Genomic DNA, 17,105 nt, shown 5'->3' with positions numbered 1-17,105 from the left:
ATGGCAGCTGAAAGAAGGTAAAAGATATGTGGGAACTGGCAACTGGAAAAAGTGGCACAGCATAGGAGGGGCCGGATATGAGGTCTCATAAAAAGTTCCAGGTCGAGCATTTAAAATAAGGGCAGGCTGAAAGAGAAGGTGCCCAGTCCACCATGAGGTCTAGTGTGTAAGTAGCTGCCACACAGCTTGGAGCAGGAGATGCCACGCTGTTTGAAGTAGGTAGAAACCACGTGGGCTGAAAGAGTGTATGGAGTCAGCTAAGAGGTCTGGAGTAAGAAGGAGAAGATCGAGGCACAGATGATGGAGCTGTGTGGGGACCTGCCTAACCAAGCACAGAATCGTGGGAGGTGCCTGGAGCTGAACTGCGCCGGGGAGAGGAGCTGCAGACTCCTGCTTCTCTGAAGGATGCATGGAGAAGCCACTCTCCTGGGATGTGTGCCTCCCTGGGCTCCACCATGGTGCAGCATACGCGGCACATGTTTCCCTGAACCAGTACGTGGAGGCTGAGAACAGCGTGCCCCAGATCCTGAAGGAGAGAGCCGCTGCGAGAGGATGGCGACTCTGAACCCACAGCGCACATTCCAGAGAGGATGGAGCTCTGTTTGCACAGCCGGCTTATGAACAAATAAGGAGATGGGGAACTTCTGGGCATGGTTTTGGCTTATAGCCTTCAGGGGAGCAAGGGAAGTGTTAGGTCTCGTGGGAGAGGAGGGCTCTGAGCAGGAGCGCTCTCAGTCCCCCCAGGGTTGGATCCCTGTTAATAAAAACCTGTTTCCTTCAACACTAATTGTTGGGTCATGCATCAAGGCACCACATGGCTGAGCTCTGGTTTGCTCAGTTACAAAATGGAATGAGGGGTCTGGAATACCTGGCTAAGGAGTTTTGACTTGATCTAGAGGTGATGATGAGATAGGATAAAGTTTTGAAAAAGGCAGGATCAGGTGGGGTAAACCCAGGGAAGCGTTTAGGTCATGGGGTTGGGGATAAGGTATTTATTTCAATAGCGACCGAAGAGGTAAGACTGACTATTGGGCTGAAGAAGTGTCTAGGAAAAACCAAACCAAATCCATGTTTCCCTCTCTGGGAGGGTTGAGGTGCCATTGGTGAGGTAAAGACCTTCTCTTGGCCTATATGGTTCACCAGCGACTACTCTGCCTCCCCCCTCCTTTAGTTCAGTTTCCCTCCCAGCATGGTGCAGCTCTGGGCAAAGGGACAGACACACAGTCACGCCAAATGTGTTCTCTCCTCGGTTTAATGGTAGTTAGTGGGATTGCCAAACCCCCTCCCCCATTCCCTTCCCCACCCTGTACAAAATATTGTATGTGGTTTTTTTTTTTTTTTTAAACAAGAAAAAGGGGGCAAAAGCCTGGGATGGGAGAGGGGAGCATAATCTGATATTTTCATACAGATTTCTGATTTTTTAATATATATAAAACCATAGAGACCAACGCACCCCCCAACTCCTTTTCCTCTCCCTGGGGGGCCTGGAGGAGAGATGGGGAAGGGCCCCCCAGGAATGGGTAGACAGACAAATATAAGTGGGACGGATCGGGGGGGGAGGTACAGGGAAGGGGAGCGCAGGAACTTGGGGAAGGGGGATTGGAGAAAAGACCTGGGGCTGTCTCCCTCACCTCCTCCATCAAAGTTATGACACAAAGACACAGAATCCCTGTTTCTACACCCTCCCCCCCCACCCTTATGCCCACCGTGCAAACATGGCTTTGCAAAGAGGTGCCCAGAGCTCTGTGGAACTCCTACAATGGCTGGCATGGGGTCTGGGACCCCCAAAGAAATCTGTGTGTCCCCCTCCCTGCCCACCCTACCCTTCCCAGAATCTGATCCCCTCCCCACAAGACCTGGTTCTGCAGCCTAGGGGCCCTGGCCTTCCCCCACTTATCTCCCCCCAACCCAATCCCTACACCCTCCCTGGACTTGGGGGATCTGGACCTTTGGCCCCTCCCCCCTGGGGGACCGAGATCTCTGGGACCTTGCTTCTGGCCCTGGCAGAGACCCAGGCATCTGACACCCCCATCCCTGCCCAAACATCTGAGGTGTTAGTGGTGGGAGGAGATGCCCACCATCCCAGACTCTGGTAAATGTCTTTGCAGCTGGCAGTGGGGTGGACCCCAGCCCAGACTCAGGCCTGGGGTAGAGGTGTTGTCAGATGAAGAATTCTTCTTTCCTCTTGTGTCCATCACTGCCATTGAGGAAGGCTTCTCTTGCTTCTCCCTGCTCATCCAAACCACTGGCCTCATGGGTCAAGTAGGAGCCTAAGGGGTGTCAGACCCCCAGGCAGAGGAGACATATATGTGGACCCAGGAGAAATACACAGGAAGGAGACAGACAGATACCAGACGAAGGAAGAGGAAGAAATGGAACACAGGGAGAGGGAATCAAGACCAGAGAATAGCAAAATGGGCAGAGAAAGAGGTAAAGCAGAATTAGGAAGATGTCAAAAGTTCATGTAAAGATCAACCCTTATCTGTTCTATTGGTGATATCCCCTTGCTCTGTTTCCAACGAATTTATCAATTAGGACGATATATCATTTAATTCAAATCCACAACCTCACTTCAGCTTCAAGGTTTCACGCCTTTTAGTCCTGGGTGAAGGACCCCACCCCTTTTGGAATCTCGGCTTCACGTCCAGCAGGGTTTGGAATCCTAATTCTAGAATGCCCTCTCTGGAATTTAGGCTCTACGTTTTAGGACCTGCCCCCTTCCCAATCCCACAATCAACCATACCCCTTGCTGAATTCAGACCCCGTCCCTACTCACCCTTCTGCCGTACTGAGCACCAGACCATGCCCACCAGCACACATATGATCAAAAATACCAGTAGCGCCAGGATGCCACCCACAATGGCATAGGGCACCGACGTCTGAGCCTCTACCACCGCACCGGGGTCTGCCAGAGGAACAGGGCACAGGACTGGTGTCAGAGGACTGTCCCAGCTCAGCCTCATCGCTGCCAACTTGTTAAACCATTCTGTCCACCACCTCAGCCGTGCCCCTTAATGTGGTCTGCACCTCAAATAACTGCCACCTGGCGGGTCCTTCTCATGGCTTTCCTTTTTCCTCTTGCTTCCTCAAGGAATGCGTGTGGATTTGTACACTACCCCACAGGCCCCTGAGTCATTTTGCTAATACCCGCCCTGTCTCCTTCCCTCACCCCACTCCCAGGGAACAGAAAGAGCACATCTCTTCTTTTGACTCCGTTTCTTTCCCCATGGAACCTAAGGCCCAAGTCCCTTATCATCTTGTCTAAAGTGCTTCAGGTATTTAAAATGCTAGCTAGGGCCCCGAAACTCCCAAAGTTCCTGCTGCACCGTCATAAGAGCTAAACACATAACACTTTTTTTTTTTTTTTTTGCTAGGGGCCATTCCAACCACTTTATATATTCAGCTCATATAATTTTCACAAACGCTGAGCAGGTGCTATTATTTATTTCCACTTTACCCACGAGGAAACTATGGCGCAGACTTTATCACACGCAATAAGATGTTGCAGAGCCAAATCTGAACCCAGACGGTCAGTCTGGCCCCAGAACTGTAAGAACTTTGTGTGCGGGCTGTTGACCCTCTGGAATCACTTTGCACAGGCCCCGCCCACCCAGGACAAGGCAGGGACCCCGGGAGGTGCGTCCCGGCCCTAAGCCCCACCCCAGGCCTGAGACAGCCTGCACTCACCGTAGACCACGAGCACATAGAGCGCCCTCGCGTGGCCGTGCTTGTTCGACGTCTCGCAAGTGTAGGTACCATTATCGGCTGATACCAGGCCTGGCAGTGTAAGTGTCTCCCCGACCGCTTCCGCCCGCTCTGGCAGAGACTCATTCCCGCGGTTCCAGCGGATCTGATTTGGCCTGGACGGAGTAGAGTACAGTGAGAGTTAGGGACGCAGGCGCCAGCGCCCACTTCAGACTTCTCAGGAGTCCAGATATGCAGCATCTCCAAATAAGAGGGTCCATACTACCCTTTTCTTCTAGGAGTCTTGGGTCCCAGACTCACCTGGGGTTCCCCGTTGTAGCACATGTCAGCACCAGCGTGTCTCCCTCTCTCACCACAGCTTGGGAGGCATGGATCCGGGCCGTGGGGGAGTCTATGGGCAGAAGTGAGATGGGAGAGTGATTGCCAGGGCCTTCGCACGGGGTTAGAAACCCTCCCAGGGTCGCGCGGCCGGCGTTGGGACCCCCACCGCCGGGTCCCTGCCCACCGGGCACTTACACTGCACGTCCAGCACGTACTGCGTCTGCTTGCTGTGCCCGGAGGGCGGCGCCTGGTTCTGCGCCTCGCAGATGACAATGCCGCCGTCGTCCTTGCGGTCCACACGAAACCTCACAGTGCTCTTCACGCTCCACACCTTGCCATTTTCCTTGCTGCTGCTCACACCTGCCACACCCCGACCCAACAACCTCTGTCCGGGATTCCGCCTCCTCCCCCAGCCAATCCCAAAGCAGGCTACTTGCTAAACTCTGCCCCTGAGCCACAAGCCTCGCCTCTAGTTTCCAAACCACAACCCTCCCCAAACCAAGCCCACAATCCGCGAGCCTCTTCCCAATGCTCCTCTCTCTTTCACGCCCACGTGCTCTCATCTATCAATTTATTAAATGGCTGCATATTGCTGGACGACGTCTCCCAGACCTGTGCGCCCCGCCCACACACCAGCCATAAGCCCCGCCTTTTGGAACGCCCCCGTCTCTCAAGTCCCGCCCTTCGCTGGCACCTTCCCTATTCGCGGTACCCCCACGTTCAGTGATACCTTTCAGCTCCTTGCGGTCGCGGTACCAGCGCAGGACGGCAGCCGGCCGAGACCGCGGAACCAGGCAGCTGAGCTCCACCTCGCCGCCCTCCACCGCCTGCTCCCGGACTTCCACCACGGGATTCTCTGGGGACACTAATGCAGAGAGGAGGGTAAAGGAGGAGGTCAGGGGAGGCGTCCAGGTGGGTTCAAAGAGACCAGGCTGCGAGATTCAAGGGGGCAGAGGGAACAAGGGTCAAACACAGAGCCCAGAGGTCAGGGAGACCGCTCATATTGCCTGGGCCCAGATATCCAGGAAATTAAAAACAGCCAGGGTCGGGTGTCAGGATAAGGACTAAGCAGAGGAGAAACGAGGAGGGGATGGGTTGGAGAAGGGGGAGATGGTTACCCAGGACAGTGAGCGTGGCAATCTGGTGGTGGGTGTCCTCCGTGTAGAGCTGGCAGAAGTAGCCCCCCTCGTCTTCCAGGCGGGCATCTGAGAGCCGGATCCTCACTCTGCGGGGGGAGAACTCCTCAAGCTGGAAACGCTCGTCCTTCAGGGCTAGAGAGAGTGAACCAGGAGTGAACTTGGGGAATCCTGGTCAGGAGTTCCATCCTTCCTCCAGGAGCTTAGAATCCAGCCATACCTATGTGTCTATGGTGCCCATCTAGTTACTCCCTTGGGGGCTCAGAATGATTCAGGCCCTCCGACCCACAGGAGTAGGAGTCCAGACTCTCGGTTCCATGCTACACGAGGACCCAGGAGTTCAGGCCCCCAGTCCCTCCCTCCCTCCCTCCCTCCGACCAGGGAGTCTAGAGTCTCAGCTCTGCCCTCTTTCAGGTCACAGGAATCAGGCCCCAGCCCTCCTCCTTCAAGACCCAGCATTTGGGACCCCAGCACTCACCGCGGGTGCCGTTGAAGAAGAGGGTCTGCCGAGCTGGATTCTGAATGACAACTATGGACCCATCATATTGGTGCAGACGGCAGGTTATCTCGGCCACCCCACCCTCAGTTACTGTCACATTCTCTGCCTGTACTTCCTGTCCTGCCCCTGGATCGATAGGCAGAGAGAGACAGGATAGGAGACTCATTGAGGGCTGCAATTCAATCTTTTCTCTCTCTTTCTGTTCCTCTTCCATCCAAACCTCCAATCCCCCTCCTTGCCCTCACATTCACTTTATCACATCCAACAGTTCCTTCAGGCTAGAGCCCGGGAGATGGACTCTAATGAGGGATGCACAGGGGCACACTGGGAGCCCAGAGCAAAGCGAGACCAAGCCTGCTGAGGGACTCCTAAAAGTGGCCAGAGGTGACCCAGAAAACCCCACACAATCATGCAAATCAAGAGATTCAAATCTGTGTGTTCATTTTAAGAACACTCGTGAAACTGCCCAGGCCATGAAGGGTACACATATTCGAAAAGCCACCAAGTATCTGCAGGATATCACTCTATAGAAGCAATGTGTGCCATTCCGTCATTTCAATGGTGGAATTGGTAGGTGTGTTCAGGCCAAACAGTGGGGCTGGGCGCAGGGTCGGTAGCCCAAAAAGAGTGAATTTTTGCTGCACATGCTTAAAAATGCAGAGAGTTATGCTGAGCTTAAGGGTTTAGATGTAGATGCTCGGGTCATTGAGCACACCCAGGTGAGCAAAGCTCCCAAGATGCGGCACAGCACTTACAGAGCTTATGGGCAGGTTAACCCACACATGGGCTCTCTCTGCCGCAGAGATGATCCTACTGAAAAGGAACAGCTTGTTCCTAAACCAGAGGAGGAGGTTGCACAGAAGAAGAAAAAATATTCCAAAGGAAACCGAAGAAACAAAAAAACTTATCATCCAGGAGTAAATTTAGCATAAAATAAATATTAATAAAAGTTTTAAAAAATTAAAAAGCCCTGGGTTGGTGTGGTTCAGTAGATTGAGCGCCGGCCTGCAAACTGAAAGGTCGCTGGTTCGATTCCCAGTCAGGGCACAAGCCTGGATTGCAGGCCGAGTCCCTGATTGGGGGTGTGTGAGAGGCAACAACACATTGATGTTTCTCTCTCTCTCTTTCTCCCTCCCTTCCTCTCTCTAAAAATAAAATAAAACCTTTAAAAAACTTAAATTAAAAAAAAAGACTACGTAGGGAGAGGGGTGTTTAGAGAAGGTTCCGGAAGAAAGCTCTATTGGATCCAGATCTTGAGTAAACAGGAGTTCACTAGGCACAGGAAACAGCTGTGTTCACTGAACCCCATATTTTTATACCTGGCACATGTTGTAGCTTGTTGTGGAAATGATCACAATACTCTTCGCATCCCTGTACATGCCCTTTGTAAGCTGTCTTTGCTGTTCCGCCCATTAAGGAGGCACTCAGACCCTGGGAATCTGCACAGGCCTGTGACTTGCTCTGACCAACAGAATTTGCTAGAAGTGATATAATATTGATAGAGTTCTGGAGCCTAGCCCTCAAGAGACTTTGCAGCTTCTGCTCATGCCTTTTTGCTGCCCTGAGACTGTCAGGTGAAGATGCCCGGACTAGCTTCCTTGAGGATGAGAGGCTGTGTAGAGAGAGAAGCCAAGCCCACAGCCAGCACTAACCCCCAGGTCATGTGAGTGAGACCATCCTGGACCATCCAGCCCCAGTGGGACCACCAGATGACTGTAGCCATGTGGGTGACCCCAGTTGTGACCAAGACTGCCCAGCTGATCCAGTCCAAATTGTTGACCCCAGAGTCCTGAGCAAGTAACATGACTATTTAAAACCACTACATTTTAGACAGTCTGTTACATCCTTAAAGTTAACTGGTACAACACATGATTAGACTACATTTCCCAGGGTCCCTTATACTTAGCCATGTGACTGACTTCTAGCCAATGGGACACAGGTAGAAGAAAGAAACACCTCTTCCAGACTGGCTCATCTCACTCACATCCTTCTTAATGACTAAATGGAGAGGACCCCAGGGAGCCCAGAGGAGGATAGAATCACAGGCTGGAAGCCTGGGCCCCTGACTGATTGTCCCCGTGACTTGTCTGCACAGAACTGTAACATGAGTGAGAAATACACTTTTTTTTTTTTTTTTTTTGTAAAGCCACTGAGATTTCAGGGCTGTTTGTTACAGAAGTTAACCAACCTGATTTAACCCAGCAGAGGAACAAGGCAGGCAATTAGTAAGGGTGTTTCCAGCAGGGGAAACCACCTGGAATCAAGCTCCAAGCTGAGATTAATCATCATCAGTATCGCCATCATCATGGTCTTACTTACATCTTCAAAATAACAATCACAATAGCTACTGTTCATTAGGCACTTGCTGTGCCAGGCTCTGTGCTAAGGGCATTACCTATATAATTTCCATTTAATCATCACAATATTTGAATAAGGTAAGCACTATTATCAATCTCCAGGTTTCTTACGATTCCCATTTTATAGATAAGAAAATTGGTTCAGAGAGAGAAAATGACTTGCCCAAGGTCACATCCCGAGCATCCAGATCGCTTATTCTATATCCTAGGTCCACATCCACTCCTGGCTGTCTGGGTGCGAAGTGTCCAGCATCGGTGAAAGGTTGTGAGATGCGCTAGTGGGGGCCTCAGGTGCCAAGCGAGATTAGTTTTTATCCCGAAGGCCAGTGGAGGTTTTGAAGCATAAAAGAGCCATAATCATATCCGGTTATTTACCTTTAAATGTTGGATAACTATTGATTCATGTCTCTTACAGTCTGTTTCATCCATTCATTTGAGTATTTCCCCAGCAGTGGGTAGGTTTTCCAGGGCTGGGTGCCCAGAGATGAATCAGATGAGGTCCCTGACCTGGAAGGCCTTTCAGAATTTATGGGGAGGTAGACACAACTCACTGTAATATCCCACCAAAAGTGTTATGTTCCCTGTAAGGATAGGTAACCTCATTTGGGGCCTGAGGGGATGGAAAAGATTAATTCCAGGGGATGAAGGCAGAGATGGCTAGCTTCTTACCCCAACATCCACGCTTCTCTTTTTCCTTACCAAAAGACCCCTGACTGTATTTTATGGTTGCCCTGTACCTAGCAGAAAGATATACTTCCCAGACTTTCCTGCAGCTAAGTGAGGCCATGTGAAAGTTTTGTCCAATTGGATGTAAGAAAAAGTGTCATGTGGTAATTTGAGGAGGATTTCCTAAAAGGGGAAAACAAGTCCCCTGTCTACCAGGTCAGCTTTGTGCTGCTTGGAACTAGGATGTGATGCCTGGAGTTCTGGCAGCCATGCTGGACCATGAGGACAGGGTATAGGGATGGGAAAACGAAGAGGTGGAAGATGCCTGGGTGTTGGGTGATGATGCATAGGTGCCGTAAAAGCCCTGGCTGCCTACTTCTGGCCTTCTCTTAGGTTTCAGAATAACTTTTTGTGTTTTTAAGCCACTATTAGGGGTTTATCTAGTACTTCCTGGAATATCAAGCTTAACAGGTCCAGTCCAGATGTCTTCCTCTCCATGTTTTCTCAATCTCAGTAAATGTCACGGTCATCCACCCATTGCTTAGGCTAAAAACCTAGAACTCATACAAGTTCTCACCATCTCCCACACTTCCAACATCTATTCCATCTGCATTCCATTCTATCGCCAAAATATATCCCAAACTTATTCACCTTTGTCCACCTCTTCTACCACAATCCTATCCAACTACACCATGTCTTACTTGGACCTTTAAGAGCTACTCATGGTTCTCTTGCTTCCATGCCTACTTTCTGCCAGGCCATTCTCCACACGGCAGCTAGATGGATTTTCCAAAAAGGTAAATCATATCAAGTCACCTCTCTGCTTAAAACCCTTTGATAGCTGCTCATTACACTTAGAACAGAATCTAGGCTCCTTCCTTGGGCCTTCAAGGTGCTCTGTGGCCAGGCTTCTCTCTGGCAGCAGTTCCAGTCACCCTCACTTCACTCCAGCCTCACTGGCCTTGATGTCCTTCAAACATGCTAAGCTTGTTACCATCTCAGGGCCTTTGCACTTGCTCTTCCCTTTGCCTAGAATGTCCTTTTCAACTTCATCATCCCAGGACCGTCTGTTGTTCTTATCCAGGTCTCTGCTCATAGGGACACCTCTTCAGAGTGACCTTCTCTCCCCAGTTCTTCACCTCCGGAACACTTTCTATTTCATCACCATTGTTTTATTTTTCTATGGAAATTTCACTGAAATTACTTTATTCATTTGCTCACTTGTTTATTGTATGCCCCCATCACTAGAATATACACCCCATGAAGCACGGATATTAGCCATTGATTGGGTTTACTGCTGTACCCCTAGTGCCCAGAAGTGTGCCTGGCACTTGATAAATGTCTAAAAGATTGACAAATGAATGGCATGTGTCAGTCAGGGTCTCGTTTCAGCCTCACAACTCTGTGACACCACTAGTCTCATCTTGAACACCTGGGTTGATCCCAGCTGGACCACTTGCCATCTGTGTGACCTTGGGCAAGTGGCTTAACCTTTCTGAGCCTCAGATGCTCCGCCTGTGAAATGGGGATGATGCCTGTGCCTGCCTCATAGGGATTAGCTCAGTGCCTTGAGCTCAGGGAGCCCTCTCTGCAAAGCTGCTATTATTATAACCTCCAGAAACTTGCCCATGAAATGAAAACTGGCCTGCTTGCTCAATTTGGTGCTTAAAAACCAAACCAAACCAAACCAAACCAAACAAACAAACAAAAAAACGTTTTGAAGCCTATCCATGGATCGTGGACCTCAGGGTGAGCTAATGCTAGGCCCCCATTTTACAGATGTGGAGAATGAGGCTCAGGGGTCCCAGGCAAGGCAGTGGCAGAAACTCAACATCTCCAGAGAGCCATTAGGACCTCTGAATCGGCCCCCCCAAAGCTTGTCCCCTGCTCTCTGCTTGAGGGTGCACATGGGGTGAGGGTGGGGGGCTTTTGTCTTATTCCCTCCCCCTCCTGAAGACTCAGTAACCAACCGTGTCTGTGCCTGGAATATTAATGTCCCAGGAGCTTTTGTTTCGGGGTTGGGGGTGGTGAGGCGGGACTTTCTGGTCAGAAAGGAGTTGAGCTTTTGGGGTTAGGGCACTGGCCCTTTAAACTATGTTGACAGCCTAGAGTTGTCATGGGGATGGTGCCTGGAAAAGGGGTGGGAGGGTTTGAGTAAGTGGCTGAGCAACTGACAGGTAGAGAGAGACCCAGCACCCAGCACTCTGCTCTCTGACCCAGGAATCCAGTTCCAACTGCCTCCTCTCCCAGGATCCAGGAGTCCAGGCTCCTAGCACCCTTTTCTATCAGGACCCAAAAGTCTGGGTTCTCAGCATCTTCCTCCCTCAAACCCAGAAGTCTGGGCCTTCTGCCCCCTCCTCCTTCAGGACCCAGGAGCCAGGGGTCCAGAGTACACAGCTGGCGGATGTTCCCACGGAAACTAAGCGGGGTGGGGGCGCACTTCCTGGGTCCTGAGTCAGCGAATACCCACAGGAGTCTCAAGGTCACGGTTCCAGGAAGGTCACAGCCACCCCCTGCGTATCCGCTCCCCAGGAGGCTCTGTGGCATCATGCCTCCATCCCCTACTTCCTCCCCTAGGGAGGTGGTACATCCCTATGTCCTGACTGAACCCCCCTCAGCCCCCCATCAATGGCGGAGTCCGAACATCCTTGCACAAAGCATCAATTCTTCCCCAGCTCAGCCTTGTGAAGGCGCCTGTATTCGCAGGACCTAGGCGTCAGGGACCCCCCCACTTCCTCAGAAACCTGGAGTGAGACCCCCAGCCCCTTCCTCTCTCAGGACTCAGGAGTCTGTACTCCCCACCTCTCCCTCCCTCAAGACCTAGGACTATGGAACCCCAACCTCCTTCTCTCTCAGAACCCAGACCTGCGGGCCCCTCCTTGTTCAGACCCAGGAGTCTAATACCCAGCCCCCTTCTCCTTCAGACACACATGTCCAGGACCCCAGCCCCTCTTCCCACTGACACACATGTCCAGGACCCCCAGCCCCTCTTCCCTCTGACATACATGTCCAGGACCCCAGCCCCTCCTCCCACTGACACACATGTCCAGGACCCCCAGCCCCTCCTCCCTCTGATACACATGTCCAGGACCCCCAGCCCCTCCTCCCTCTGATACACATGTCCAGGACCCCCAGCCCCTCCTCCCTCTGACATACATGTCCAGGACCCCCCGCCCCTCCTCCCTCTGACACACATGTCCAGGACCCCAGCCCCTCCTCCCTCTGACACACATGTCCAGGACCCCCAGCCCCTCCTCCCTCTGATACACATGTCCAGGACCCCCAGCCCCTCCTCCCTCTGACACACATGTCCAGGACCCCCAGCACCTCCTCCCTCTGACATACATGTCCAGGACCCCCCGCCCCTCCTCCCTCTGACACACATGTCCAGGACCCCAGCCCCTCCTCCCTCTGACACACATGTCCAGGACCCCCAGCCCCTCCTCCCTCAGACCCAGGAGCTCAGCACCCATCCCCCTCTTCTTCTGGAACTTTTGACTCCAGGTCTGCAGTCCTCAACTCCCAGCACCACAGTCCCGCCTTCCCCCAGCCCTCTGTCCCCATCCTACTGGAGACCAAGCATCAGGTGGGGACAGAGGGGTGAGTCAGCAGCCTCACACACAAAGTCTCTCCTGTGGCCCCCACGTTCCTGGGATATTCAGAACTCCATGGATTCCGGGCTTTAGGCCCAGGCAGGGGGTGGGGGAGTCCTCTGGAGATTCCCCCTGGGTGGGGGTGGGAGGGTCAGGGGAGGAATTCCTTCTCTGGGAAGGGTGCAAGCTGCACTGAGCACCCCTGTCCTACCCTCCACCCCTAGTGCTCTCTATTCACCCCCCTCCCAGAAGGGCCCAGGCTCTGCTGCTGCCCTCTTGCCCTACTGGGTGCCTTGGGGTCTGCACAGGCAGGAACCAGTGGGTGCTTGGGTCCTGGTGCCACAGGCCATTGAGCGCTGGCAAGTCTGACTGTCTCCAAGTCCCCCCCCCACCCCTCCCAGAGAGAGAAAGCTGTCTTTGTGTTCCCCAAGACGGGGACAGGCCAGGCTCGCACGACATTAACCCACCCAGGCCCCAGCCCTGCTGTGTCTAAGGTCTTGGAATCCATTGCAGAATCTGACCCCAGCTATAGGGACTCGGGCAACCGGCTCATGGGTGGGTGGGGGTCAGTGACAGAAACCTCCCAAGACCTGTACCCGGGGCTGACTCACATTGGAAGGCCCCCCTGTTCTCAGAGCGGCCGGGAAAAGTGAGTCACTTGGGAGGAAAACATTATTTGGGATCAACAAGCTCCCCCTTCACAAAGCCCCTCAACTCTAACAGCCTCTCTATCTTCTTTGTATCTGGATCTGCTTCCTCAGCGCCCTTCTGTTCCAGTTTCTGGCCTGTGCGCCTCTCTGTCTGCCTGTGTGCATCTCTGGGCGGGCAACCCATCTCTCTCTCACTTCCTCTCACCTGACCACCCTGGATCCTTCTTTCTTTTGGCATAAATCTCATCACCTTCTGCTATTCGTGGCAGATGAGTGAGCCAAGAAAGAGAGAATACATTTTTGAAAGGACGCAAGTGGATGCCATCTTCTGTCCCTACCCCTGCTGGCTGGGCAAGGTGAGAGAGGAAGGAGTGCGGCTAGGGGAAATGTGGGGACCATGCACATCCCCACAGTGGCCAAGGCCATTCAGAAACGGCCAATGAAAAGGAAAGCAGACAGGGCCCTCTGAGATCATGTCCTCCAGCTCCCTAACGCCATGCTGTGCTGAAGGGGAAAGTGAGGCTCCGAGAGTGACAGGCGCTGGTACAAAATTATATCAGAGATGCCTGGTTCCCTGGCTCCCAGCCCAGAGTGCTTCCCATGACACCAGCTCTCCCCCAACTTGTAAAGCCCCATGACTGAGAGAAAGTTTACAGAAGGGATTAGAGTACCAGGATGCAGTGACTTTAAACAAGGGACAAACCTGTAAAGCTACCTCCCAGAAATGCTGCATAGATTCTTGAACTGAGTAGGCCATCTTCTGATTCTGAGACTCCAAAGTCCCACAGTTCTAAATTGTCAAGATTCTAGATGTCAAAGATGTCAGACTTCAGGATCTCCAAGAGGCCAAGGTTTCGGCATTTTAAACAATGCTAATGCTATCAAGGTTCTAGAATTTTAAAGAAATCAAGATTCTAAAGATTTTGGGATTCTAGAGTCCTAAAGATAACAATGTTCTAAAACATCCTCAGGTTCTTTGTTTACTGGGTTCATTGGATCTAGTATTCTGAGGCTGGTTTTTAGGGCCTAAAAAATGAAGAGAGGAAAATGAAATTCGATGGAAATGTAGTGAAGGTACCAAAGTGCTCATCTGGGAAATTGTGGCATGTCTGTCGCAAAGAAAGGAGGTGATGATGCACATGCTGAAGCAATGGCAGAAGGCTACAGAAGAAAGCAAGGTAGAGGGTGAAAGGTCAGCTTTGCCCCTCACCTTGTCAGGGGTTCAAGCTGGAGTTCCTTTCCTTTCAGATCACTGAGTTCAACATCCATACTTTAGAGAGAATAAAACTGAGCCCTAGAGAGAGGAGGGTGCTTGCCATCATTGCTGTGGCAAATGGCAAGAGTCAGGATCTACACCCAGGCCCCCAGCCCTGTACCTTCTGGTAACACTCCTCTCCCGAACTGCCACAGAACCTCCAGCCCTCCCACTTCTGCTCTGCCACCTCCCAATCCTCCATTCCTCCCATGAGTGGCTTTACCCACCAGGGACGAGGTGGCCTGTGACAGGTTCAAGGCACACAGTGTGAAAGTGTGAGTGTGTGGGTGACATTTCCTGACCTTGTCCCCATCTCAGGGTCACCCTATCTTGGAAGTCTCCAGCTTTTCTCAGAGAGTGTGTTAAAGGTATGTGGAGGGTTCCCTGGCTGTTTAGGAGGGGGGCCTCTCTGTGAGTCATGGCCTGGGTGTGTGAATGGCTGGGGATGGGCAGCATTTAGGAGGCATTTGCTGAATCCACGTGTGTGCCCACATGCCAAGGTTCACCACGCAATTCTATCCCCACCCCCATTTCTCCAAGGCCCTTTAGGATGCCTGCCTGACTCAACTCCTCTCCAGGGGCACATAGTGACAGAGAGATGGAGGGATGCAGGATGGAGATGGGGGTCCCAGGATGGAGGTTGTAAGGGTAGAGAGGGGAGGCAGAGAAACAGGGGACAGGGAGGCAGTGGCACAGATAGAAGGGGATGGGGGGGGGGATGAGAGAGACAGGTGACAGAGAGAGCCAGAGAAAGAGAGATGACAGAAAGATCAGGACAGAGAAATAAGGGGATGGGACAGATGGGGACAGAGAAGAAGGAACAGAAAAACAAGGGTGACAACGAGACAGGCAGAGAGGAAGAGCAGAAATACAGAGGGACAGGGAAGAGGGAATAAAGAGGATGATGGGGACAGAGTGACCCATTAGAAAGGAACGGAACCGAGGGACAGAGGTGGGGGACAAAGACAGGATAGAGAGGTGCAGGAGAGAGACAGGCAGAGGGAGGGACAGTACTTCGAGACTGAGGGACAGAGGGCAAGGGTAGGGGGACAAGGAGAGAGACTGAGGGTCTCAGAGACAGGCGGACAGAGGCACGCAGGGAGCGGACAGAAGGACAGCGGACCGGCCCGGAGAAGGCGGGCTGGGAAGAGAAGGGGGGAGTCTCGGGCCCTTTGTCCCCGCTGGGCTCGGGGCCTGTGCGGGGTGGGGGAGCTGCGGCACGGCGGCCGGGGCACGCGCCCCCTCCCCCGCTCGCGGCTCCCGGCTCCCGGCCCGCGCTGCGCTTTGTCCCGGGGAGGGGGCCCGGCCCGGCCCCGCGCGCATTGTTCGGCCTCTGCGGCCCGGCGGAGGCCGGGCTGTCACCGCGGCGCGCCCCCCGCCCCGGTCCCCGACCCTACCTGGCCCCGCCGCGGCCGCCCACAGCAGCAGCAGCGGCCACTGGAAGCGCCGGGCCCGGCCCATGGTGCCGCCGCCGCCGCCGCCGCCGCCGCCTGCTCCCGGCCAGGCACCTGCACCGCCCGCGCCTCCCGCCCCGCCCCCGCCCCGCCCCCGCCCCGCCCCCTACCCGCCCGGAGGCGGGGCTCCGAGGCCGGGGCGGGGCCGGGGCGGGGCTGGGCTGGGGGCGCGGGGGCAGATGGCGGGGCCCTGCGGGGAGAGGACACCGGCCGGGAGGCGGTGCGGGCGCGCAAGGGAGCGTTTGAGCGGGACGGGGCTGGAGCAAGTGTGCGGTGCTGCGTGAGGGCAGAGGGGGCGGGTGTTGAGCCAAGAAGAGTGTGGAGGTGTGCGCGAGGGTAGGAACATAGTGCGAAAGTGTCAGTGTGGGGGGTGAACGCGCGTGTGAAAGCGGAGGGGTGCAGGTGGCGTTGCAAGGCTGCGCGGAGCGGCGGGTGTTTGTGGGGTCAGGCGGTGAGGCCGGAGACTCGGTGTGAAGGTTCGGGTGTGTGAGCCGGGGTGCACACGGGAGACTGCTGTGCGGGGAGAGGGAGCGAGCTTGTTTCGTGGGAGAGGTGAGTGCGAGGGTGTCGGGTGGACAGGTGAGTGAAGGTGAAGGTGCCTCGGGACGGGCCGGGAGCTGAGCCGCCTGGGGAGGGAAGCGGCAGCCTCGCGTTGGGGCAGGTCCAAACCTCCCCGGGCTGGGCTGGGCTGGGCTTGGGTCCGATCCCACCCTCCTCCCAGTCCTGACCCGGAAACCCCGTGTTTTCGCATCATGACCGGGAGGGGCCCCGTGAAAGTGAACCGACTGGAAGGAAACCTGAGTTCTGCCTGAGTCTCAGGGAGGAGGGAGCGGCTCCTGTGGGCGCGACCCCACCCACTTCCCTGCTCTTCCTGCCCCGATCTGCCTTTATGTCCCTGTCTTTCTAAGTGCCCTTGCCTCTTCTCTCCCACCCTTGGTGCTGACTCACACCTGCAGGCTCAGGGCCCTTCTCCCTTCTGGGGAGTGGGTCTCCCTGAGCCCACTTGTGTGGGACCTTGTAGACCTGGTGAGGATTATAACCCTTAGGACCAAGAAGAGTGAGAAACCGTGGAAGGTGGGAGACCTCAACCTCTCCCACGTCCTTTGACAATTAGGTAAACTGAGTTATGCCAACTATGAAAATCTTGCTTGTAATCTCTGTCACTACCAAAATATTCTATATCCAGGCCCACCAAGGGACTTCAGCTCCAGACAACCTTTCTGTCCTCAGTGCCCAGCTCCCAGCATCTTCTCTGTCCTTCGGACCAAATCTCCCATCAACCTCTGTATCCCCAGGACCACAGCTCTGAGTGGTTCCCTTCCTTTTCCATTCTCAGTTTACCCTTCTGTAAACTGGGGAAAGAGGTGGTCAGGTTGGATCATTTCTAATCCTTCCAGGGCCGTGTGCTAGGATAGGTGGGAGGGAGGTGTCTAACCTGGATTTGGTCAGGGGGAAGCTAACAGTTGTTT

At 53.8% G+C, this 17,105-nt stretch overlaps 1 protein-coding gene across 1 annotated transcript; it reads right to left on the bottom strand.

The window, feature by feature from the left end:
- Positions 1–1,234: 1,234 nt before the first annotated feature.
- Positions 1,235–15,681, bottom strand: CADM4 (cell adhesion molecule 4). The gene is made up of 9 exons (XM_090260622.1): positions 15,580–15,681; positions 5,641–5,787; positions 5,145–5,297; positions 4,757–4,891; positions 4,222–4,386; positions 4,006–4,096; positions 3,688–3,860; positions 2,777–2,905; positions 1,235–2,270 (listed from the first exon to the last, which is right to left on the bottom strand). The coding sequence occupies exons 1-9, from the start codon at positions 15,641–15,643 to the stop codon at positions 2,161–2,163; spliced, it is 1,167 nt and encodes a 388-aa protein (XP_090116748.1). The 5' UTR covers positions 15,644–15,681; the 3' UTR covers positions 1,235–2,160.
- Between the last annotated feature and the right edge of the window lie 1,424 nt (positions 15,682–17,105).

This window comes from Furipterus horrens, unplaced genomic scaffold (assembly GCF_987537825.1).
Source record: "Furipterus horrens unplaced genomic scaffold, mFurHor1.1.pri manual_scaffold_13, whole genome shotgun sequence".
Taxonomy (NCBI): domain Eukaryota; kingdom Metazoa; phylum Chordata; class Mammalia; order Chiroptera; family Furipteridae; genus Furipterus; species Furipterus horrens.
The sequence above is the reverse complement of the archived record's forward strand: the minus strand, read 5'-3'. Positions and strand labels throughout refer to the sequence as shown.